Raw genomic sequence first — 25,067 nt, 5'->3', positions numbered from 1 at the left:
TGTGTGTGTGTATGTGTGCAAGTCAGTGACCAAGCACACTTAAAATACATCAGATTGAGTTTAATATATGACAAGCAACATGCAGCAAATAGCCTATATTATAATTGTAGCAGGTACACAATTAGAAATGCCACAATAAGACATGGGACACATTTTAGAAATATAGAGACAGAAATTAATATATACTTGACACTGGAATGTGTGATGTGTGCAGCTTGTGCAGTCATTACTGTCAGTTACATTCATTGCAGACAGACCTTGTGTGCTCTGAAAAAGCATCGTCATTACAATTCAACCTGTCATTCAACGTATGTTTAAGTTAAATGTCTCTGCTATTTTACTGTACGTAACAGCCTTAACCTGCATAGTTCTCTCCCAACACGTAAGGCAATAGCTCATGACCAACAATGAGGTCATATTCTCATTAGAGAATATGGCAACGCTCTTTCAAAAAGCTGGTGTTTATGAGATCAATTATGCAAGGATGTAGACCTGGGTCAAATACGTATTTCTGCAAGGATGCAAAACCTTCACTTCTCTCAGGTGACACATGTGCTCGGTCTTTCATCCAAGCTGTTCGGTTACGTGCACAAGTGAAGTTTAACAACATGAGATGTTTGTCTCTGTAATTAGGTTGGTGACCCTCTCATTAAAGATCCAGAGCAGTTACCCAGGCCTGAAAGTGGATTCTGAAGAGTAATTACAGCAGCATCTCCAATTTCATCCCATTTTTCCCAACCAGTCAACTGAAGTCGTTTATCTCCTGATTGCTGGAACCTTTCCTACCGACTTCAGGAGTATATGGCAGACACTTGCTTCCTCTGATCCCTCACACTATTCTTAGTATTGATTTACCCAAGAGAAGGAAGGTATGCAAATGTAAAGTGAAACTAATATGGAACTCAATCCACGCTGCAGCACTTTAAAAAGTACAACTGTTGCAACAGAATTGTCTGAAAATGGATCCATACGGACCAGAACTCTTCTAAAAGAGGCACTAACTCTAAAGGCTTTGGTCACTTCCAAGGAAACACATTGAATTTAGTATGCCTTGTAGCTATAATTCAGTATTCAGTACTTTGGCAAGCTACACCACTCCTTTTTTCCCACTTTGACATTCTAGCCCATTCTAGTCTCAATAATGAATTTCCTCTTGTATTACACAGAAGCATAGAAGAGGGTGTTGTGATGAGTTGCAAACCAGTAAGGACACTATTAGATAAGCTACATGTCCTTTCACTATTGTTCCCACCAGAAGAAATACAAAAAATAATCCTGCTGTTCTTACACATTCATCTGTAGACATCTATGCATTTAAAATATTTTTTCCTAATGTGTGTCGCTAAAGTTACATTTTGATATATAGACAGAAGTTTGTTGTTGGTTAACCCCCAGGTTAAACATTTGTCACTGGCTTTGGCTACTGTGTGCATATATACAGGGCAGCTAACTGTGCGCATCTATACGGGACAGCTAACTGTGCGCATCTATACGGGACAGCTAACTGTGCGCATCTATACGGGACAGCTAACTGTGCGCATCTATACGGGACAGCTAACTGTGCGCATCTATACGGGACAGCTAACTGTGCGCATCTATACGGGACAGCTAACTGTGCGTCTGTATGGGACAGAAAACTGTGTGTGTCTGTACAGGGCAGCCAACTGTGAGGGTGTCATCCCAGAGATCATTGCAGTGCCCCAGCAAACAGAACAGTAAAATTAGCAGCTATGTGCTTATCTAGTATTTCAAGCCTCTTTCAGCTTGTGACTCCCTCTACAGGTGTTTGTAAAGTAGTAAAGTAATCCAAGTAGATTTAAACAAAATCTAGAAGCGGGCATAAACCTTGCAAATGAAATTCAATATATCTAAATGTTGGACATGTGGGGAAAAAAAAACTAAAAACAACAGCAGGGACAAAATTGGAAAAGTGCACAATTTGAAAAAGACCTGGGAGTAATGATCAACCAAAGCCTTTCAGGTTATAGGCACTGAGCTGTAGCAGTAAAAAAAAAAAGGCCAACAGGATGCTGGGATGTATAGCCAAAAGTAGTAGTATAAGCCCATTTAGGTGCTGAAACAATTTACATCTAAATCTAACCATAAACGAAAGGTTATTTACTTCCAAATGTATTGTAGATGAATGGTTCTTGAACAAAAGAATGCAATTCCTTTTCAGCACAGCTACCAGTTTTCTGCAGCACTAGATGTTTCCCCTATTGAAGAATAGCATGGAGAAAGATGTAGCACAGCTCATACCTTTGATGTAGAGAGGGAATATCACAATGACCAACCAACGCAGAACCATGGGGAACAGGGGTATGACAGGCATTGGAGGGCCCAAGATAAGGGTCCAGGTGTTAGGCAGTTCAATCCTCATGCTGCACCTGATCCTAAAAAAGCACACTGGTCTCATGGGACCTCCCTCGCTTGAACCTCATCTAATACAGGAAGTCTGCTGCGCACATATTTTATCATATCTGAAACACAAACATTTTGCTCTCTGTCTTCATTTGGAAATTAACTGGTCCTCACAAATGCTTTACAAACATTTTAAAAGCTAAACACAAAAGAAACAAAGGCATACTGATAAGATCTATACCAAATGAACCTACTCAGGTAGAGTTGTACACACTGAGACAAAGAGATTGAAAAATTAACAAAAAGTGATACATATATATTTATAGTTCTTATTAGACTAGAGAAGCGGTAATACATATGTATTTCATTGGTATCCATATTGAATTTTAATTTATTTCAAGCTAGTACCACAGTTACAGTAAGTGTTCTACTCTGCACTCATAAACAGAAGAGGAATTTACTGCTTTTAATAAAAAAGACCACATTTTAATGAATAAGGCCAAATTGCTCGTTTTTTACTTTTCAAAGATACAAATGTAATCACTGACTGTATTTGCGGTTTGATTGAACTTTAATTTTATTATTTTTTAATTTAATTTTTGTTTTATGTTGTTGCAATCTCTGTCCCATTGCAAATGGGAGCAAACAACTTCAATATGTCTTCCGAGACCTAAATAAAGGTTACATGAATGAATTAATTCTCATAAGACCAAGATTGATTATTATAAGCAAAACTAAGAATTTCTCTCAAATTATTTTAATAAATGTAGAAATACAAAAATAAGTCAAATATACTGTAATTCACTGCAAAATATTCAACCATTTATCCCACAGTAATACTCGTCAAAAGTGTGTAAAATGAACTGTAAATGATCAATTAAGCCCTACTAACTTATCTAGATGAATAGATACATGCATTCACTTTCAGGTAATTCTTTTAAAAAAAGTGTTCTTCATATTTTTGTGATACTCCTCTACACATGCACATTGGTTATTTTATTTGAGTTACTTTGAACTATTTTATTCCTTTATTTCTCTTTTAACGCATAAATAATGTTTTGCAGATCATTTCAGGATAAAGTGCCTTCATTGTGAACATTCTGTGTATTTCAGATTTAAGACAAACACAGAATTTATTGTCCTCCGTGAAGTTCAGTTTGCCAGTTCTCCACTCATGCTGGGATAATTTTCAAGTTATATGAATTAATTACCTTCATCTACGTAAATGTTTAAAAATCTAATGTAAATGTGCATTGGAAGGATTCCACTGCAAGTCTTATGTGCTGTTCTGCCCATTTTCTGTTGTGGGGTTTATCTTGTCCAAAGACAGGTCAGCTTCACTGTCCAGGCTGCCTGACAGAGCAGGAGAAATTCTCTCAATAGCATTCCCCTTCTTCTGCAGCTCCTCATCCTGGCTGAGGATGGTGTGAGGGATTCCGTGCCTGAGGTTGCCCTCTTTAGGGATGCACCCTTTTGAGAAGCATGCTTTGGGCTGATTGTGGACCAGTTGTGGTGGTGCTCCATTGTTGTTGATGCTGACTATCTCAATGGCATTGCTTCCTGGACACAGTCTGTGACAGCCCAAAAGAATGGAAAAGGCTTTACGAAAGTCAGCATTGAAGGCATATATGATGGGGTTAAGCGAAGAGTTAGCCCAGCCAAACCAGACAAACACGTTGAAGGTGGTGGAGCTGACACAGGGGAAGTCGGCACTACCGTTGGGGTGTGCCTGCTCACAAAAGGGGACCATACAATTCAGGATGAAGAAGGGCAGCCAGCAACACACAAACACACCCATTATCACAGACAGGGTCTTTAAGACTTTAGTTTCTCTTTTGAAGGACATTTTGAAGGAGCTCTCCGTTTCCACGCTTGAGCTGTTCCCCATGCTATTGTGCCGGTTCTTGGCACTCTCTGCAGCTCTCTCCAGGGCAGAAATGCGTCTGATCTGTTTCTGGGCTATTCTGTAAATCCGAGTGTATGTGACGATCATAATGGCCACAGGAATGTAGAAGCTAATTAGAGAAGATGAGATTGCGTAAGTCCTGTTGAGACTGGAGTCACAGTTGTCCAGCAGAAGATCCCCATAGGAGCCATTGTGGTCAAAGTAGCTGGTAGTCTGCGCCTTGTGCCAATTCAGCTGTACAGGGATGAAAGAGATGAGGAGCGAGAGAGTCCATGCCACACTGATCATCACAAATGCAACTTTGGGCGTCATCTTCCTCTCGTAGCGGAACGGGCTGGATATGGCCCAGTACCTGTCTACACTAATGATGCACAGGTTCAAGATTGATGCCGTAGAGCACATTATGTCAAATGCCACCCATATGTTACAGAAGGAGCCAAATGGCCAGAAGCCAGCAACTTCGGTCACAGCCTTCCATGGCATTACCAAAATGGCCACCAGCAGGTCTGACACTGCCAGTGAGATTACAAAGAAGTTAGTTACTTTGGAGCGAAGGTGGCGGAACTTGGTAACAGCGGCACATACTAATGTGTTCCCGAGAAGAGTGGACACGATGAGCGAAGACAGGAAACAGCCAGTTAGCACACGCACAGATGAGTCTGTCTCTGATAAGCCACTGTCAAGGACGGTTGAGAAGTTCAAATCCATTGTTTCAGCTCCTGGAAGCATAACTCAGCTCATAATCTCAATTGACTGGAGATGCACTGAAGTACCAGGACTGAAGACAGGCTGGTGTAGAGTTTCTGTTGCCTTCCTTCCATAGTGTTATAACAATTAACTCACAACAGCTGGATAGATATTTCAAAGTAAACTTAACAGGGTGACACTCAGTCATTTCTTTCACAATAAAATTATTTTCACTGCACTTCCACAATGAATTCCATATATTAACTCGGATTTTTTCTTATGTTTTTATTCCTGCTCTCCCGGTTCACGTGGTTGTTATTCAACGGACTGACGTGTCACACAACTTTACAAACATTCATGCAACAGTAACTTTATCGAAATAGTGTATCGATCAAATTAGAAGCTGCGTTTATCTGATTTGTTCCTGTTAATGACCTTTGAAGCGTCTGTGCGATCTCCTTTCTTTAGCGATGCTCCTCCAGGACAAACACGCGACAGTAAGCGAACATGGTATATTTAATCTCTGGGTCGGCAATCAGTAATAAAATCCTTACTGTCTTTTTAATAAGTCCATCTTCTGAAAACACATAAAACAAAAATTGCATACAGGATAATAGAGCAACAGCGTGGCTAAGTCAAATTCGTTACGTGTTCCCTGCAGCATTTATTCAAAATAATGAATAACAAGTGGCTGGATTTGACGTCAGTTTTACATCTCACTAAAAACTTAGCGACTAGTATAGTTCTTGTGTATTTATACTTATAAATATGCACCTCGTTATTTGACGGTAGCCGTGGTATGTTCAGGTGTATATGTTAATTGCTAAATTGTTTTTTGTTACTTGCGTACAACAATGAGAACATGCAGCTAAATACATATCTGTCATTACCAGTTGTGTTTTCTGCCATTCATTTCCCAACAGTGGCTTTACACTTACGGACAGGAACACAGAAAGCGCAGCAATAATGCGTTGCGTTTGGACTCGTTTTACACGCGGATGAAAGATTAAGCGAGCCTCTGATAGGCTAGTTTTTCATTCCAGACTACCGTTTGGTTTTTGCTCCATAATCTACCAATCTTCCTATGTTTTACAATATTGGATATTGCGTTTCACAAACTTTAAGTAATTAAATCCTCTGAAGAGCAATGCTGGTTCCATATTGTTTTTCGGCGATTTATGTTCCGTCTTCATTTGCTCCCGTTTGGTGTTTCCCGTAAAATCGCATAAATCCTCAGAGCTGCGCCTGGATAGCAAGATGCAGCGGAACCCTTTCCCGTGCTTCATTCTGTAACCAATAATTTCTTGAATTTAGGAGCTGCATTCGTTTCCCGAAAGTTTATTCCTTCTTTGCGCAGGTAGACGCCATTGACTCTCCACTGAAATGAGATAAGTGAACAGTATGAGCGTCTAGTCATGTTTACCTCAGCGCGTACAAAAAGACGTAAAACCAAATGCACGCACTTACTCGTCCAGTACTGTTCGTGTCCAACATCTCAACTGAGACAGCTGCCAAGCATGACTTTCTGTTCCAGGTTCGACTACATTAGAGACGTTTATTTCCAAAGAACTCCGCTCCCTTTCCTCCCACTTCTGCACTGACGTCTATATTACATTAATCTCAGAGCTGAACGAAACTCAGCGGCTCTTATGTTTCTCACGCGCCATGCCACGCAGCCTTATATAGGCGCTCGCGGTCTCTACGGCTTGACGCCGTTGTCCATATTTTGACAATTGCGCGCAGTTCATCTTGTTTAACAAGTGAAACGATTATCTTTGGGTTTAACATGGTCATAAACGACTATACTATGCGTCATAAAAATACCTAATTATACTCATAACGTAAGTTTATAAAGGTGTCCAAGTAAAGCTCTACGTTCGACTGACCTGACGTATTGATATTGTAAGCTGCAGGATGGCATAAGGATACCAGACTTTTCAACATGACATGCATGTCCTTCACTCTCAGAAATAAACGTATTGTGGCGGTATGATTTTTGTCGTTTGTTCAAATTTCCCAAGTGTATCCTGAAAGTAGAATAATGTTCTCTTTGGGTACAAAAAGCTGCAAATCAATTTATGTTGCTGGTTAGGGTCACAGTTTTATGTACCAGAAGGGTTCCACTCCACTGACAAATGTGCACCTTTTAAGGCACTTTGTCATGCCGTTTTTCTGAGAGTGGATGCTGTCGATACAAAGCGACAGTGACTAATTCTGAAAGTGGCAGAAAGTTGTTTTTTATTTTTTACCAGAAAACACACACAAGCATGCACGCATGCACACATATATACACACACACACACACACACACACACACATATGCACACATATGCACACTTCTTAAAAATTCTTAAAATATGTCATAGAAGAAATTAAATCTACTTGGATCAAAAAGGGGCGGCATGCTGGACGTTGCTCAGGATAAGTGGGTATAGATAATGGATGGATGGATAGATCAAAAAGCTATCTAAATTAATTTAATGAGGCCACCTAGTCGAGGCCAACTAGTCGATAAAGAGAATAATGCTTCAGAAACAGAAATGGCATGCCCTGTACAGTAGACAGAACAAAGATTTATTTTTTTAATTTAAGCTTTGCAAAATACAAACAGTGGTGAAGTTGCTTTACCACCCCCAACCCCCAAAACAAAAAGAAAGTCCAACAATGAATGAAACAAACATGTACTCTCCCTTTTCCTGTATATTTTTTTGATAGCCAAACCCCCCCCCCATCTATCTTATGCTTAATGGGTAGCCAGTGAAACTACGCTAGCACTAAAGTAATGTGTTCACACTTCTCAGTTTTGTTCAAGATACGAGCAGCTGCATTCTGCACAAACTGGAGAATCTTTAACGAGTTATTAGGGCAGCCATATAGAAGGGAATTACAGTAATCTAGCCTAGACATAACAAAAGCATGGATCAATTTATCTGTGTCCTCCGCTGACAGGAAATGCCTCATTTTAGCTATGTTGCATAACTGAAAGAAAGCAATTCTGGATATAGTATGTATTTGGTTTGTTGATGTTAATTAAAGTTTTTGGTGAATTATATTTTCATGTTCCTGAAAATTTTAGGACACATCATCAGTAAGGTACCTCAGAATCATCAGGTGTTTCGACCTTTAAACCCTATACACCCTCCTCCGAGGCGGCCAGCCTGGGGTGATCAAGCCCCAACTTGTGTCCCATGTCCAATTGTGTTAAGGTCCTAGTATCAGGCCAAGAAATTTTGGTTTTCATATTGTAGATTGGTATTAGTACTTGGACTAATAACATTGAAGTTTTTGATAACTTTTAGGTCCTGGATTTTTTGGGGGGTAAAGTATAAATGTCCTTGCCAAGGTTACAGTAACCTTATTGACAAGGTATCAGTCTAAATGATTTTTTTGTTGTGTTCTCATCGAAATACTTAAGGTAAGTATAATTCTTTTTAAACTGTTTTTTATGTCCATCTTTCTTCTACGTTCACCGCTGGTCTTTTCCCGAAATGTAACAATTTAGGGGGGTGAAGAAATTTGAAAGAGCCCAAACTGGTTTTGGTTAGTCCAATTCACGTGTGTAGTGTAAGATGGTTTGGTGTGTGAGGGGTGCTAGCCACCAATAAAAAATTGGGCACCATTTAAGGTCTGTGGCCCCAGACCACCACACCCTGCGTGCTGTCCAAGTGGACCCAGGGGGGCTGGATACTTACCTTGCTAGACCCAAGTGGTTTTTGTTAACACCGCTAGGTAGCCCAACCACCCGAGTCAAGCCTGAGAAGGGTCTACATCTTGGGGCCTGCTCCAGTCTCACCCAGATCAGATACAAGCGATACGTACCAGTCTGGGTTAACCTAGAGATGGGGGGCGATTAGGGAATTAAAACAAAACAATCAGTGGGTAAAGTGACAATGGTATGAATTGGGGAATTACAATTACAATCAGGGCCCTGCCAGGAATAGTCCGTGGCTGCATAGCTACTAGGACAGGGATCGAGAGCCCATGCAGTCATGAGGGGGTGACAACAATACCCGCCTATCAAGAGCCAGCCCATGTAAAGTGGGGTCACAGCTGATTGACAGGACCTCGTCGCTCCTGCTAGCCGGAAGCGGGCCAGAGCATATTACTTCCCAACACATCTTTTTATCCACTGTTGAGGTGGACAAGATGTGGAAATTATTCTTCCCTGCTGAACTAAATGGCTGGGGTAAAAATATAGTCTCCATGGGGCACCTGGTAGGAATGCACAAAAACTTCTGTCTCTTCAATAAAGTTGAATACAACCTGCTTCCTTTGTCCGCAGAGATGGTATGTGTGTGTGGTTCTATAAACATACAAAACAATGGCATAACATCAATCACAACTGTACTGTAATAATAATGTTGCATTAACAGAATTACTATTAACATACATAAAGGGAATATTACATGCATGTCATTCATGACATTCACAAATTTAAGTAACAGTGAACTCCTATATATATATATATATATATATATGTGTGTGTGTGTGTGTGTGTGTGTATTACACACACGCAAAATGAAGCTCTGAGACTAACCAGTACAATGGATCACAATTATCAGCTAGCAACGCTCTCAGTTTAAAATAATAATCAGGGCAACTGACAACAATGAATAAACGTAACAACGTATAAACGCGAACTTATATTCGAATCATTCGTCTAGAATAGACTGATGCTGTGCAATACTTCACCGAGAAAAGCAATATTTCCGATATTCAACAATGGATGCTGCAGATTCTAAAGTTCGCTTCTCCTAACTTTTCCTAAACTGTGCATCTGATTGTGTCGTCGCTACAACTCCGCGTTTCAGGTAAGCGTATCTTTACTTAATTTGTTCCTGCTGTTGTTAGTTAAGAGAATATAGTTGTGCGTTAGTTCAGATAATCTCTCTTACATTTGTCTCAGCTGTTCTTAGTTAGAGAACATAGTTGTGCGTTTGTTCAGATAATCGCTCTTTAATTTATTTCAGTTGTTGTTAGAGAACATAATTGTGCTTTAGTTGAACAGTGTATGCAGTCACGTGATACTGTTAAATAGCCCTGTATTGTCTTGCTAATTTCGAGTAGCTTCACCTGGTGCTATTCTGCCCTAACGAGCTCAATGCAATTACGTAATTGCCACCCCCTATTTTTAAACTCCAACTGAGGCTGCCGGAGGCGTAGGCTGCCTCGTCGTCAGTTTGCCATGTGTTTAACCCTGATTCCCTTGTGCCCGTTGCCTCGTTCCAGACGGGCCATCTACCACAGGCGGAACATATCTAACGTCACTCCTATGCACATCTCAGTAACTCACTGTTGTGGGTGGACTATGGAACTGTCAGCTGTCCAGAAAGTTGACTTCATTACTGCTTTTATGTCTATGTGTGATATGTTGTTTTGATCTGCTGCTGTAACACCCAATTTTCCCCACTCAAAGACATGCATGTTAGGTGTGCTCCTGCAGTTGCCCTTGACCAAGGCACTGGCCTCAGAACTGGAGTTGGTCCCCAGGCGCTGCACTATGGCTGCCCACTACTCCTAAGTAACTAGGATGGGTCAAATGCAGAGGACAAATTACCCCATGGGGTTCAATAAAAGTACATCTTATATCTTATCCACCTGGGGATTAATAAAGTCTATTTTATCTTAACAAAAACAAAGTCTCTTGACTTCCTGACTCCCAGAGTAACTACAATTGCAGTAGGAGAATTTTAATGGACTGTTAATTTTTCTTAATTGTGCTTTTGTTGATCTGAGGAATTACTTATCCCAACAAGAAATGGCTGTAGATGCCATGAAGAAAAAGCGACATATGCACATAAAAAATGAACAGCTTGTTAGAATTCCGGTATTGCAATTGTGCTTTGCAAACAACGTGCCAAACCGGACAGGACAAAGTTTGAAAAGCACTGGTCTGCAACATCAGTACCAAGCAATCACTGCATTCTTAATTCAACATCAATCCTCACATTACCACTCAAACAACCAGAGAAACACTTTTCAGGTTCAAAAAGACAGAACATCGGTTACAGCAGGGTGAAGCATGATTAAATAGATTTTTTTCCACCAAAGTAATGTGTGTTCTGATGATTGGACCAGATGTCTGACACGTCGGGTACAATCATAGAGGGCAATCAAAAAAAAAAGAAACAGAGAAAACGAAATCAGGAATGTTAAGTCTACCTTTAGTAAAAGGCTGGTTGGAAAACAAAAAGCAACCACAGTAAAAGACCAGTATAAACAGTGAGTCTGAAGCTGATTTGGCCCATATTTATTTTTATTGTATATAAAAATGAAGATTGCATTTTTAACAGTAAGACTTCTGCTAGCAAGCGCAGGCTCCAGGTCCACCAAACTTGTTGGACTTGCAGCGGCGGGAGTCGGCCACCAACAGGGTCCTGTGGTACTGGATCAGGATGTCAGATTTACTTCTTAGAGGCTTCATCCACATCTGGAAACAGACCACAGCAAGTCAGCAAACCAGCTGTAACCAGGGAGCCCCATCTCCTGACTCTGTAACCAGGGAAGCCCACCTCCTGACTGTCAAACCAGGGAGGCCCATCTCCTGACTGTCAAACCAGTGAAGCCCACCTCCTGACTGTCAAACCAGGGAGGCCCATCTCCTGACTGTCAAACCAGTGAAGCCCACCTCCTGACTGTCAAACCAGGAAGGCCCATCTCCTGACTGTCAAACCAGGGAGGCCCATCTCCTGACAGTCAAAACAGGGAGGCCCATCTCCTGACTGTCAAACCAGGAAGGCCCATCTCCTGACTGTCAAACCAGGGAGGCCCATCTCCTGACAGTCAAAACAGGGAGGCCCATCTCCTGACTGTCAAACCAGGGAGGCCCATCTCCTGACTCTCAAACCAGGGAGGTATCAGACAATATTCCATGCCTCTCGAGTAAACCTTGAGCATGAAAATATTTAAGTATTTTGAAGGTTGAGTAACACCAATTTTCTCTTTGAAGCTCTCACAGGCATAAGTGAACATGAAAAGCACAGACAGATATAAAATGACAAAAATGAGAGAATATGAGGGCAGCTCACATTTCTGGTAGTATGCCACGAGAGATTTGGATACGGCCTGGCGGATCGCTGCAGAGAGAGAGAAAGAGAGAGAAAGGAAAGCGTGGTGTCAGGGGTCACATCTCTCCTTCATCCTGTCTTAATTGTGTGCGTCCCATTATCCGAAAATACTCTAAATCATTCTTTAGCGTATACTGATATGCAGGTAACCAAACAGCCCATGAACAAAAACAATTGGCTGTTAACAATCATTCTGATTATCAAGACATTTTATAAAGCAATAACTGTGACAGACAGCTACAATACAATATAAAGCTTGCAACAGGCACACCCTGGACCACATTGACGAAGTTCTCCTAGGCGGCAAGATTCTTCTTTAAAATGGTGCATATGACATGTTGATTGAATGAAATTGTAGCTGTGTGCAACAGACTCCTTGTAAATGCGTGCATTACTGGAAAGTACACAGACTGTCTCTCACGCCGACCTCCCTGACAGTGTGTCTTTATTGGACACCGAATAAATAAAATAAGAGATGCAATGAAAAGTCTCGTTAGCGTTATGTCTGTATTACTTAGGTGAACACATCTTACACATCCATGATACTTTTGGCGTAGCAAATAACGTTAGGTAGCTACCTAGTAAGTGTTATGCATAACAGTGGCTAACAACAAGACTAAGGTGGTCGTAAAATTTTTCCCGACCGTGAAGAACGCCTTACTCGTTTACATTTTGAATAGATGTGGCTAGACTGGCTAAATCTATCGTCGTTTCCGTGGCAGCACTGTCGACACAAGCAATATCGGAAGGGAATTTTGACTACCTAGTTAAGCAAAAACTTGAACGACAGCTAAGGCTGATATATAACGGCGGTTAAGAAAGCATGTTACAATGTTGTAGGTAGAGAATGAAGAGCAGATGAAACACACAGCATTACCCAACGTTAGACAGATAGTTAATGTTAGCGACCATATAGAACGGAGGCTAGTATTTGAGGTTAATTATCATTAGCTAGTGAGTCAGTTAAGAGTTGTTTTCTTACCTTGGTAGTTGCAAAAATACACATGGCATGTAATGAATAGCCTTTCTCCAATTTGCCGGTTGAGTCTTTAGTCGTTGTGAAAATCCTATGAAGGCGAGTGATGTTTATCTTTGGGAGCTCCTATTGACAGCGGGTGTAGAAGGTCGCCATTGCTAAACCGGGAAGAACCGAGCAGTACTAATTACGGGAGCTAGCCTGGAGCTATGAGGCTAAGGGCACGTCATCGTTGATGATCCTTGATAGTTTACCAAGCAAGCATTGTAATCGGTGGCACGGTGGCTCAGTGGGTAGCGCTGTCGCCTCACAGTAAGAAGGTCGTGATATCGAATCTCGGCTTTGTGCGGAGTTTGCATGTTCTCCCCGTGTCCACCTAGGTTTCCCCAATCCCAAAGACATGCATACAGGTTAATCGGAGATACTAAATCGGCCACGGTTGTGAGTTAGAGGCAGGAATACACTTTGAGTGTATTCCTGCCCCTCGCTCAGAACAAGCTGGGGTAGTCCCCCCCCAGCCATCTTGCTGAGGTACGGTAGATAAGGTAGGGTCGTTGTAATTTGAAATAGATCCATAATAGACATAGTCTAGATCCGTGTTTATTGTGTATCTATGAGGTGTTTGCCATACTTCCCAGCGAACGCGAGACGATATGTTTATTGCGTTGACTTATTAACCGGCTACAATATTGCAAAGGAATGTGGATTGAACGTGAGCTCTTGTGCGCTTACCGGCCGGCCTGTGTTGTTCTTTAATACCACGGACAGGTTTGCTAATGATATTTGACGCATTGCATAGCTATGTCATGGTGCTGCACTAAGGAAGTGACAGTCTGGTGAACCTCCGGTTGAAGGATTGAATCCCGCCTCGCACTCAGGCAGATAATTTCCTCTTTTACACTAAGGTTTTCTTACGCTTATATTTGCTTTAGCAAAACTCACTGACGGCCACCCATATGCATTTCATGACGGCAAACGTATTCCTTTTATTAAAAAGTTACCAGTTCACCACTCTGCCATTTCTACTAACTACATTTCTTCGCTTGGCTACCGTACAAAACCTTGTCGGCAAACGCCACGTTTCTACATTTATGTCACCTCGCCCTGTTCTCTATCTATCTGTACGTTCCCATTAAAACATTACATTTAAAATCAAGTTTCACCCAAAAGTATAGCTACTAGTGCTGAACATGAGAAAAACACAACATCTCTCCGCGCCGGCCAGCCGTGTATAGGTGTAACGCCGTCCCACGGAAACGATGGTTCGAATCCGCCCGTGGGCAAATAAATAATCGTTCATAATTGATTTGTTCTTCACAGAAGTGTCTCAGATAACGCTTCTTCTTTTTTTAGGTTTGATATTAACATGATATTTGTTCTCCACCTCCATTTTATTATGGAGAGGATCAGGAAATCTTTTCTGCCGAATCAATACATATAAAGTTATCAAAGTAATTACATCAGATCAATTATTGCAACAGTACAAATAGGATTACAACATTACATGATACAATTCTTAATAAACACAACAACAGCCAAGTATAAATGTAAAGCTATATTTATATTTTCGTTCGTAACAGTATTAGCAGGGTTGATATGCACAAGCATGAAATGTGATTGGGGCTGGGACTGGAGCAGGTGGATTTACCAAGGCTGCAAGGTGACAACAAGGTGCACACATGCAGTCGGACTCCCTGCAGTCGCATGCTGCCGCGGCTGCTGGGTCTCCTGAAGCTCCTCGGAGCTTGGGTGTTAAGAGAAGCACTGGCATTGGTCTGCTTTTGCCAAGTACTTCATGGGCCACTTCTGAAGCAGAAATTATATTTTTATATACAGTGAGCTCCATAATGTTAGGGACAAAGCCGTATTTTCTTTACATGATTCTGTACTTCATAATTTTAGATTTGTAATCAAACAATTCACATGTGGTTAAAGTGCAGCTATCAGCTCTCAGCTCTTATGAAAGGTTATTTTAATACATTTTGATTTCACCCTGTAGAAATGACAGCACTCTCTATGCGTACATACAACCCCAATTCCAAAAAAGCAGAGACAGTATGGAAAATGCTAATAAAAACAAAAAGGTGTGATAATGTTAAATATTGTACATTTTATTTACCCTGTACTATATTTAAAACACTACAACAGCACATTATTTGACGTTTTACCTTGTGAATTTAATTGTTTTTTGAAAATATACACTAATTTCAAATCTGTTGACTGCAACATGCTCCAAAAAAGTTGGAGACAGTCGAGTGTTTACCACTATGTAACATCACCATTTCTTTTAATAATGCTTATTAAATTTGGGCAATATTTTTCAAGTCAAAGTTTAAAAATGACTGCTTTCTGTTTTATTTGCATTTCATTTACCGTCTCAACTTTTTTAGAATTGGGGATGTACGTACATATTTTCAGGGTGCCATAATGTTCAGGACAAATGGATTCACATGCGTTTCTGATTAGTCAGGTGTGTTCAATTGCTTCTTCAGTACAATTATAAGGGATGCCAATGGAAGGAAGCCATTATGAGACTGGCATATATATATAAAAACAGTCAGAGACATAGGCCAAACCTTAAGCTTACCAAAGTCAACTGCTTGGAACATCATTAAGAACGAGAGCACTGGTGAGCTCAGTAATCATAAAGGGCCTGGTAGGCCAAGGTGGACCTATACAGTTGATGACCAAAGAATTCTCGCTATAATGAAATAACATTAACTCTAAAACAGAGACCTGGACAGTAAAATTTGGGGAGGGTTTATATTTTCATGGGAACTGTACATCATGATGCTGTATAAATGGTAGGTTCTTTATGCCCTTGACCTTATGTTTTGCCATTTTGATACACAGCCTTGTGTAGCTCTATCACCCAGTATTATCAAATTCTCAACATGAAAATTATTATTGTTATTATAATGATTTTCCACTGATCTCCCTTTTTTGTGCGTTGTCAATCCAGGGGATAGGGTGGGAGGGGTAGTTAATATGAATTGCATTACACAAATTCTGTATTGTTTGAGGTGGAGGCAGCAATATTTGTACTGTGTCCTGTTCTATATTGAATAGTTAAACTGACTAATAATAATAATAATAATAATAATAATAATAATAATAATAATGGTAAGTATAGAAACATATAGATAGGAAAGAGTTTGTTAAGATGGCTGCATGACAGTACTGACAATGAACAATTAGAGATGGCATTACTTATTGCCTTGACAGCAATAGTGTAATAAGTAATAATAATTTTTTTTTAAATGTATGTCCAGACCGTGACGTGTTACACGAGGCACATGTAAAGGGGGCAATACCATTAATGATGATGATACCAGCAATAATATAGCGAGGGGGAAATTAAACATATTGTAAATTAAACCCTAATATGATTGCAGGGCCACGGTAATAATAGCTGATGTATTGAGACACAAACGTGCACGTATACACATGTCCCATTTACCTGCAGTATTCTCACATGAAAGTGTTATTATGTACGGACAAGCCAACAAACGGGACGTGAAAACCAATAATGAAATCAAATAGGAAAAATGAAACTACTGGTCTTAAAGCTGAAATTATGACAGAATACCTCGATGACATCAATATAAAACAGGAACCTGTTCGTAATAAAATTATTAAGACTTACCGAAGCGTAGGTACCACAAAATAACCGCAAAACGCCTTATTTAATATTCGAATTTATTTGTCTATACGCTGTCATTAATTCATTCAGAGAATGAATGGGGAAAGTTAAGGGCAGAGACGAAAATGGTCTTCCTGCATCCGGGACGGAACAGCGCCGCGAAAAAATACGTGCGGCCGAAAATATATTACATCCGTAGTGTTAAGAACTACCGTTGAGAACGAACGGTAAAAGTTAAGGGAAGTTAAGCTTAACTATCCACGGCTCGGGCGCGGCCATACCAATTACAGACTTATAGCGACTGTTATATATACCGCTCGATAAGGATTAAAAGCTCGCTCATGGTTAGATTAGGCCTACTCCATTAACTTGGCACTATGCTCCGTGATCATGTCAACCTTCACCTACATGCCCATCCTGCTGAAAACATATTGTTTCAACTAGGCAATTTGATCATTTCGTCCTAATTTCTCTCACACTGTTGTTATTTCCTCATATGCAAAGCCTGCTGGGACATATGCGTCTACTCCTATTCTCCACAATCAAGTTTTCCGGTTGTAGCTTAGCAAAACAGCGAAGAGGATTCCCACCTGCAGATAAGCCTATGAAAATGGCTTATAAACCTTAGGAAGACTGAAAGTGCATCTCCAGGAAATAACAGACAACGGAGCAGGACAACAGGCTACAGAAATTGCGACCTAGGAAGCTTTAATTCTACGGGCTTGCTGATTGTTTTCTCTATCAAGGCTCGTTGGATGGCCGGCAAATCCGTGAGTACAACATATTTCACCTGCGTTTCTGTTGCGTTTAGACGCTTTGTGACAGCCACTGTTTGTATACATAAGATGTATTTGAAAGCAATGCTACCCAATATTTGCTGAATTCTTTCAAGTCACTTGGCCCTGTGTTTTGTAACAACGTGACTCACTGCAACAGAATAGCAGGCTTGGTGCTTCGGTGCTAGCCAGCAAGCTAACAGAGACACTCATTCATGCTAAAGTTGGGTATACATAAGTGCGTTTGAACATGATTATTTACAAGACTACTGTACAAAATCCCACAGGCTATTTACAGTTAAGCAGCGCTATGTAGGCCTACATGCAAACAGTTTGGCTATTTACAACAATAATATACATTTCATGCAACCCCCCCACATTGCTTTGCAGCCCCGCTAGCTAGCTAGCTAGCTAGCTTGCTTAGTCTTTGTCAGGATCGCCACAATATTATTTGTGACTGTGAGGCTATGCTAACTACAAATATTGCACTTCGCTTAGCTGCGACGCTAGCTATGGCCTATGTGGAACTTTTTTGGAGCACGTTGTTAATGTAGATTTCTATCAAGTTGTAGCGATCCATCGATGTAGTTATATCAGCCATTTGGCTGACGATCGCTGTGTTAATATGAATTCCTTACAATAGAAAAGACGTGTCATTTCATGCCATGCTCTACATGGCCGTACGTTCTTGATATGGGAACGATTAATTTATAAGTGGTCCTCTGCTGCCACCCTGTGGAATGTTTTATGAACTGCAGGTAAGCTGGCTTATTGCACTCTAGACGGCCAAACGGTCATCGCATGGGAACAATGCATTTGTAAGTGGTCCTCTGCTGCCACCCTGTGGAATGTTTTATGAACTGCAGGTAAGCTGGCTTATTGCACTCTAGACGGCCAAACGGTCATCGCATGGGAACAATGCATTTGTAAGTGGTCCTCTGCTGCCACCCTGTGGAATGTTTCATGAACTGCAGGTGCGCTGGGTTAGGGTTTACAAAGTTTGCATGACATTGTGAAACGGTAAGATTACAAAACACAGGGCCAATTGACTAGGAAAAAATGTAAATACTTTGAAATACATGTTATGTCATTTGTGTGAGGCAAGGTAGCCTATATTGCTTGTAGTACTGTAACATGGCGTCATTGTGATATCAGTAGTTTTGAGTAACTTGGCATTTTTGAATGTTGAGAACGTGTTTTTTATGAGATATCATGTGTTTTTGCAAAGAGTTTTATTATGGAAGTGAGAAATGTGTCCCCGTAAGAAACGGTTGTGGATTATGACTGTCGTTGTGTGAATGTGTATTGCCTGATGAATGTGTGCTGTTTAGCAGTTTATACATAAGGGTATACATAAGTGCGTTTGAACATGATTATTCACAAGACTACTGTACAAAATCCCACAGGCTATTTACAGTTAAGCAGCGCTATGTAGGCCTACATGCAAACAGTTTGGCTATTTACAACAATAATATACATTTCATGCAACCCCCCCACATTGCTTTGCAGCCCCGCTAGCTAGCTAGCTAGCTAGCTTGCTTAGTCTTTGTCAGGATCGCCACAATATTATTTGTGACTGTGAGGCTATGCTAACTGGGTCATTCTACAGAAACGGTGGCATTTGGAATTGCAACATGTCTTGAAATGCATTTAATTTTACTTAATCAAAACTTATTGTACAATATTAATTAAGCTCTTGCCTTTAACAATCCACAAAAATGAAAGCTTAATGTATTTTAATTATTTTTATACATTCACTCAAAGAATGCTTGTGCCATCTTTTTGTCATTGGTATTACTCATACCAAAAACAACATTAAAAGCTTATCAGAATAGTATTTCTCTATTCAATCTGCACATATACTCAAAGACATAGTAGGTTGATAATAATTTAAAGAAAAATGTTTTATTATTTATTTATTTCAATCAGGTATGTGTAAAGTTGTATTGTGTGACATGTTTTAATTTACGCCATCAGGTTTTTGCTATAATATCAACAATAACCGAAGGACAGTCTGAAAATTGAATGATACTATCCTTAAAATGCCAACTCATAAATAAAGCAACAATCAACAAACACAAAATTATTATAAAGTCAAAAACGGCCCCTTTAATATCAAATCAGCAAACAAACATGCAGTAACACCAGTGACACATTATAACACCAATGACTTGGTATAGTCATCCACCTAGAAGCCTCCCAGTCTGCTGCCTTCCTAGCACTACTTCACTCCTTTGACCTCTCCCTACAACACTCTCCTCCAACCCACAAGGCAGGCAACCTCCTAGACCTGATCTTCCTGAGGACCTGCTCCAGCTCCAATCTTACGGTTACCCCCCTGCATACGTCTGACCATCATTTCATCTCCTTCTCCCTCCCCCTCTCCCCACACCCTCCCTCTCCCCCTCCCATCCCCACTGTCACTGTCCGCCGTAACCTCTGCTCCCTATCAGCCTCTTCTCTTGCTCCCAGTGACTGCTTCCCTCCCCCCTCTTCAATCATTTTCCAAGCTCCCCACTAACTCTGCATCCTCCACCCTAACGTCATCTCTCTCCTCAACACTCGACTCCCTATGCCCCTTCGTCCCTAGGCCAGCATGTTCATCCCCTCCCAGTCCATGGATGTCTGACATCCTACGCACCTCCAGGGCCAGCCTCCGCGCTGCTGAGAGGAAGTGGGACAAATCCAGGGACCCATCTGACCTCTGAGCCTATCAGTCTCTCCTGACAGAGAAGAGTTGATGAGGGTTAGAAATGGAGTTATGAATTTTGGTTTGGTAGAATTTTGCCTTAGCGGCAGTGACAAAAGAAGAGAACTCTATTTTCTCTTCTCTCCTCAGCGTGCCACCTCCTCCACCCCAGTCTTCCTTCACTGCAGATGACTTTGCAGCATTCTTTGACGAAAAGATTGCAGACATCTGCAGCTCCTTTGCCCCCTCTGCGTCCTCTGCCCCCTCACCCCCTCTGCGTCCTCCGCCCCGTTTCTCCACATTTTCTCTCCTCTCAGACGCTGAAGTCTCCCAGCTTCTGCTCACCCACCGCCCTACCACCTGCGCCCTCGACCCTATCCCCTCATCTCTCCTTCAAGCAATCACACCAGACATCCTCCCTTTTGTGGCCTCCCTCGTGAACTCATCCCTATCTTCTGGATGTTTCCCCTCATCCTTCAAGAAGGCCCACATCACCCCGCTGCTGAAGAAACCCACACTAGATCCTTCAGTCATTCAGAACCACCGGCTGGTATCTCTCCTCCCTTTTCTATCCAAAACACTTGAACGTGCTGCATCTAACCAGCTCTCTGCTTTCTTCTCTGAGAACAACCTGCTTGATCCCCAGCAGTCTGGCTTCAGGCCTGGCCACTTGACCGAGACTGCACTCCTCTCGGTCAGTGAGTCACTCCATGCCGCACGAGCAGCCTCCCTCTCTTCTGTCCTGATTCTTCTAGACCTCTCCGCTGCATTTGACACTGTGGACCACTCTACCCTCCTGTCCTCCCTGGCAGCAACAGGGATCCGCGGCACAGTCCTTGACTGGATTGAGTCCTACTTCTCTGACCGCTCCTTCCAGGTTGCCTGGGCGGGTAAGGTATCACCACCCCGTCCCCTCACCACTGGAGTTCCCCAGGGCTCAGTCCTTGGTCCCCTTCTCTTCTCCATGTACACCAGATCCCTTGGCCCTGTAATATCTGCCCATGGCTTGTCCTATCATTCCTATGCCGACGACACGCAACTCTTTCTCTCCTTCTCCCCATCGGACACACAGGTCCCCGCCCGCATCTCCGCTTGCCTGAGGGACATACAGAGCTGGATGGACAATCACCACCTGAAGCTCAACCCGGGAAAGGAAGAAGCTAATCTTTATTCCTGCTCCAACCTCTCCCCTCCTCGACTTTTCCATTTCCTTAGGGGACACCGTAGTGACATCATCACCCTGCGCCAAGAATCTTGGAGTGATGTTGGACAACAGGCTGTCCCTCTCCAAGAACATTGCAGCAGTAACCCGGGCATGCAGATTTTTCCTATACAACATCCGCAGAATCCGCCCCTTTCTCACCACCTACTCAACCCAGCTCCTGGTCCAAGCAATGGTTCTATCCTGCCTGGACTACTGCAACTCTCTTCTGGCTGGACTACCGGCATCTGCCACCAGACCCCTGCAGCTCATTGAGAATGCTGCGGCTCGTCTGGTCTTCAACCTCCCCAGACACTCCCACGTAACTCCCCTGCTCACTACCCTCCACTGGCTGCCTGTTATAGCTGGCATCAAATTGAAAACATTGGTCCTAGCATACCAGGCAGTCAAGGGATCAGCCCCAGCATACCTTCAGAAGATATTCAAACCCTACATGCCAGCCAGATCCCTCCGTTCTGCTACCTCAGGACGCCTAGCACCTCCCCCTCTTTGCACCTGCACTTCCAGAACACGTCTCCTGTCTGTTCTGGCCCCATGATGGTGGAATGACCTCCCTGTGGAGGTCAGAACAGCTGAGACTGTGACCCATTTCAAATGACGACTGAAGACCCACCTCTTCAGGCTGCACCTCTCCCCATCCCTCCCTTCCCCCCTGTAAATGACTAAACTTAGGGTTGTAACTAGGCAGCTGTTTCATAGGTGACTTGCGCCCGTCTTAATGACTACTTGTATTTTTATTTATTTTTCCATAGATTGCGTTGTTGCCGTTCTCGTTATTAGTGTTAATCAGTTTAACCATCAGGGTCCAAGTTGAACTATGCGGTTGTTCCCTGTACTTGGACCGGTACTTCTCTCTAGGGGTTTCGTCATACTTGTTCCTGGTTATGGTTATACACTTTGTTGTACGTCGCTCTGGATAAGAGCGTCTGCCAAATGCCTGTAATGTAATTTAATGTAGTCAGGGAGCACTGTATTTATTAAAGCAATATCTTTAATATAGATATACAAAGTTCATAATCATGGCAGTTAATCCCCAAACTACACAGTGTAGCTTTATTATAATAATAATAATAATAATAATAATAATAATAATGATAATAAGCTGCTTGGCCACATTATTGCAGCTTGCAGCTTATTTTTTTTTATTCAAAGCTACACTGTGTAGTATGCATACTATGCTTAAATAGATCCTTGTACTGTGACATATTTCAGTCCTGATATCTGAATTCCAGGTTTGTTTGAATACGCTTGTAATTTCCTATATACATAATGGGTTTCATTCACTAACGGTGTATATGCAAAGATATTCAATTGTTTATTTTGGTTTATCTTTTGATTTTGAATCTTGGTTAAGCAAGAAGCCCTTATATGGGCTTTTCTGGAGCGTGTATTATGCTAATTGAAAATTACCTGCACATGTAAACCACTTTACAATAATAGTGAATGAGACCCAATATCTTCAGTTCTACCTTGAGATGCTGGGTTAACTCCCTGGAGATGATGGGGGGGTCAAGACTGTCTCTCCTGCTCTCATGTGTTGCCTGTGTCTTGCCTGGTTGACTCGCCATGCCTTGCGCTGACCTCTCTTTGCCCTTTCACTGAGATCATTTATGTTGTGTCTTTTTCCTGTTGCTATATCATTAGCATAACCCTGTTGCCTTTTCACTAAATACTCTGCTCTGCGTGTAGGGTCAGCATCCCTGCGCTGTCTATAAAACCTCTGCTTCTCAGCTGCACTCAATTTCGCCATACCTGACAAAAATAATAATAATAGGAAGTTATGAAAAAGAAACAATGTGCTATTTTGCTTTAAATACTTATGTTGAAGCTTTTATAAAAGCTCATTTACACAAGAATGTCATTGGTGTTACTGATTGTCATTGGTGTTACCAGGAGGAGTAGTAACACCAATGACGGTAACACCAATGACAATTTGTCGAACAAATGGTTTTTTACAAAATGGACACCGCAGTACCTCAAACCACATGTCTTCAATCATATTAAAATCATTCAAATATATAATTTAATCCATTTCTATTATCTATTTCCCCTTCCTATGAAATGACTAACACCAATGACATATTTAAAAGCCTCATGTAGAATTAACACATAAATCATCAAATTTATAACAAATGAAGAGAGACAGCAGACTCACCATGTGCATATGTTGATCACACTTCTTCCAATGACTTCTTGAACCAAAAATTATTTATAAAAGTCATTTCATTTTTTTCTAAATAAAAGTTTTGTGAGGCAGCAACACCAATGACATGATATGGGGTGACCACTATTACCGTTATATTATTTATAATATTTAATTTGTATTTCAGCTTTTTAAGTTCTCCATTCCATGAATGTGACATTTGTGTTTACTTTATGACATTTAAATTGGAGAAAAATAAAAATTTTTAACTGAAAATATGGCACTAAACTTCGATACATGGTCTGAGTGACAAGCAAATTGCTTGTGTAAGGGGGTTCTCCTCTGTAACAAGTGCTTCAATATTAACACCGTTACTAGAATGGATAAAATCAGGTAAGTATGGACCAGATCAGAAGACAAGAGATTCGACTCGCAAGAGAGAGGCGGTTTGCACATGAAGAATGAAGCACACGGAAGCAGGATCTATATTTCAAAGGTAAGAGAATGATTTTTTTTCTTTTAAATTTAAATTTTCCCTTTTTGGTTCTCTGTACCCTTTGTTTTTATTACAAAGTAGAAAGCATTAAACAACAACAGTACACATATCTACAAAATGGGGAAAGGAAAAAAATACAAGTTGGTCCCAAGCCCTTTTACTGTGTCTGTATTTATATTTTCTCTGGTTCCACTAATTTGACTATTTTTCCTATCTTTATACCTTAACCATACTTTTAGTATTTCTTTGATGTGTTTCAGTTAATCCCTAGTATTAGTTATTTGGTTCTAGTATGATTTGTCACTAATTAGATTTGAGGAATTTTATTTTGAAACCAAGACCCTTATGTAGTACTACTGAAAGTACCTATGCAAAGGAAACTTATCACACTATAACACCAAAACACTTTTCTAAAACACTATCTGTGCAAATCAGTTTAGTCAGTGTGGTTGTTGGACCACTTGTTGCTGAGTTCCAGTTTGTAGAATTCAAACTCTTGTCCTACCACCATCAGCACAATTGAACTCTTTCCTTCTCTTTAAGATTTCAGGTCGATCACATGGGTGGCTCGCCAGTCCGCGCGCCGCTGTAGCTCTCCAGGGAAGGCAAGCAGGGCGGACGAATCCAGGATCCAGCACAGCAGTTCAAATCCACCAACAAAAAAACAACTCCAACAAAAAAAAAAACCCGGCCTTGCAACACAAAGCCAAAGACTCATCAGCAGTCTGTACATTCAGATTAAGACATAGTATACACTGTGAACATCTAAATTGTATAACACTTGTAACCTTCCATTTACTCTGTGAAATAAACTTGGATAAAGCTTATATCAATTGTCAATCTGTTCTCATTCTGTCAGCATATCTAGATTCTGATTAACTGGAAGTAGAATTAGCCACCATTAGCTCACTCAATTCACTACTCATATCTTGCAGTGCTTCCAAACTCACCCACTGACGTTTCCTCGCAGCACTAGCTAGCTAGCTAGTTACGTTAGCTTTCTAATAAAAGGTACCACAACATACATTCGTTTTAAACAGGGGTCCTCAATCTTATCCAGAAAGGGCCAGTGTGGATGCAGGCATTCATTCCAACCAAGCG

The 25,067-nt window shown here is 41.2% G+C and overlaps 1 protein-coding gene and 3 long non-coding RNA genes across 5 annotated transcripts in view; 1 reads left to right on the top strand and 3 right to left on the bottom strand.

Annotated features, from left to right (window-relative positions):
• Positions 1-2,920: 2,920 nt before the first annotated feature.
• Positions 2,921-6,805, bottom strand: LOC118222514 (D(1) dopamine receptor-like). 2 transcript variants are annotated; one of them, XM_035408158.1, is made up of 2 exons: positions 6,418-6,805; positions 2,921-6,332 (listed from the first exon to the last, which is right to left on the bottom strand). In XM_035408158.1, the coding sequence occupies exon 2, from the start codon at positions 4,994-4,996 to the stop codon at positions 3,638-3,640; it is 1,359 nt and encodes a 452-aa protein (XP_035264049.1). In that variant the 5' UTR covers positions 4,997-6,332; positions 6,418-6,805; the 3' UTR covers positions 2,921-3,637. The 2 variants fall into 2 exon arrangements, with proteins under 2 accessions (XP_035264049.1, XP_035264048.1); XM_035408157.1 differs by having other exon boundaries at positions 6,422-6,805.
• A 4,287-nt stretch (positions 6,806-11,092) lies between these two features.
• LOC118224073 lies at positions 11,093-13,720 on the bottom strand. Its single transcript, XR_004764562.1, has 3 exons — positions 13,004-13,720; positions 11,983-12,030; positions 11,093-11,384 (listed from the first exon to the last, which is right to left on the bottom strand). It is a non-coding gene; the product is annotated as an uncharacterized LOC118224073 (long non-coding RNA).
• A 10,199-nt stretch (positions 13,721-23,919) lies between these two features.
• Positions 23,920-24,615, top strand: LOC118222875. Its single transcript, XR_004764347.1, has 2 exons — positions 23,920-23,966; positions 24,517-24,615. It is a non-coding gene; the product is annotated as an uncharacterized LOC118222875 (long non-coding RNA).
• The window catches only part of LOC118222874, a 1,931-nt gene continuing 993 nt past the window's right edge, over positions 24,130-25,067 (bottom strand). Inside the window, exon 2 of the long non-coding RNA XR_004764346.1 lies at positions 24,130-24,658. This is a non-coding gene — a long non-coding RNA (uncharacterized LOC118222874). The remainder of the gene's footprint in view (positions 24,659-25,067) is intronic.

The sequence above is a fragment of the Anguilla anguilla genome, chromosome 3 (genome assembly GCF_013347855.1).
Source record: "Anguilla anguilla isolate fAngAng1 chromosome 3, fAngAng1.pri, whole genome shotgun sequence".
NCBI classification, from domain to species: domain Eukaryota; kingdom Metazoa; phylum Chordata; class Actinopteri; order Anguilliformes; family Anguillidae; genus Anguilla; species Anguilla anguilla.
The sequence above is the reverse complement of the archived record's forward strand: the minus strand, read 5'-3'. Positions and strand labels throughout refer to the sequence as shown.

Excerpts from the sequence above, each read along its gene's own strand:
- LOC118222514 (XM_035408158.1), bottom strand. The coding sequence starts at position 4,996 with ATGCTTCCAGGAGCTGAAACAATGGATTTGAACTTCTCAACCGTCCTT.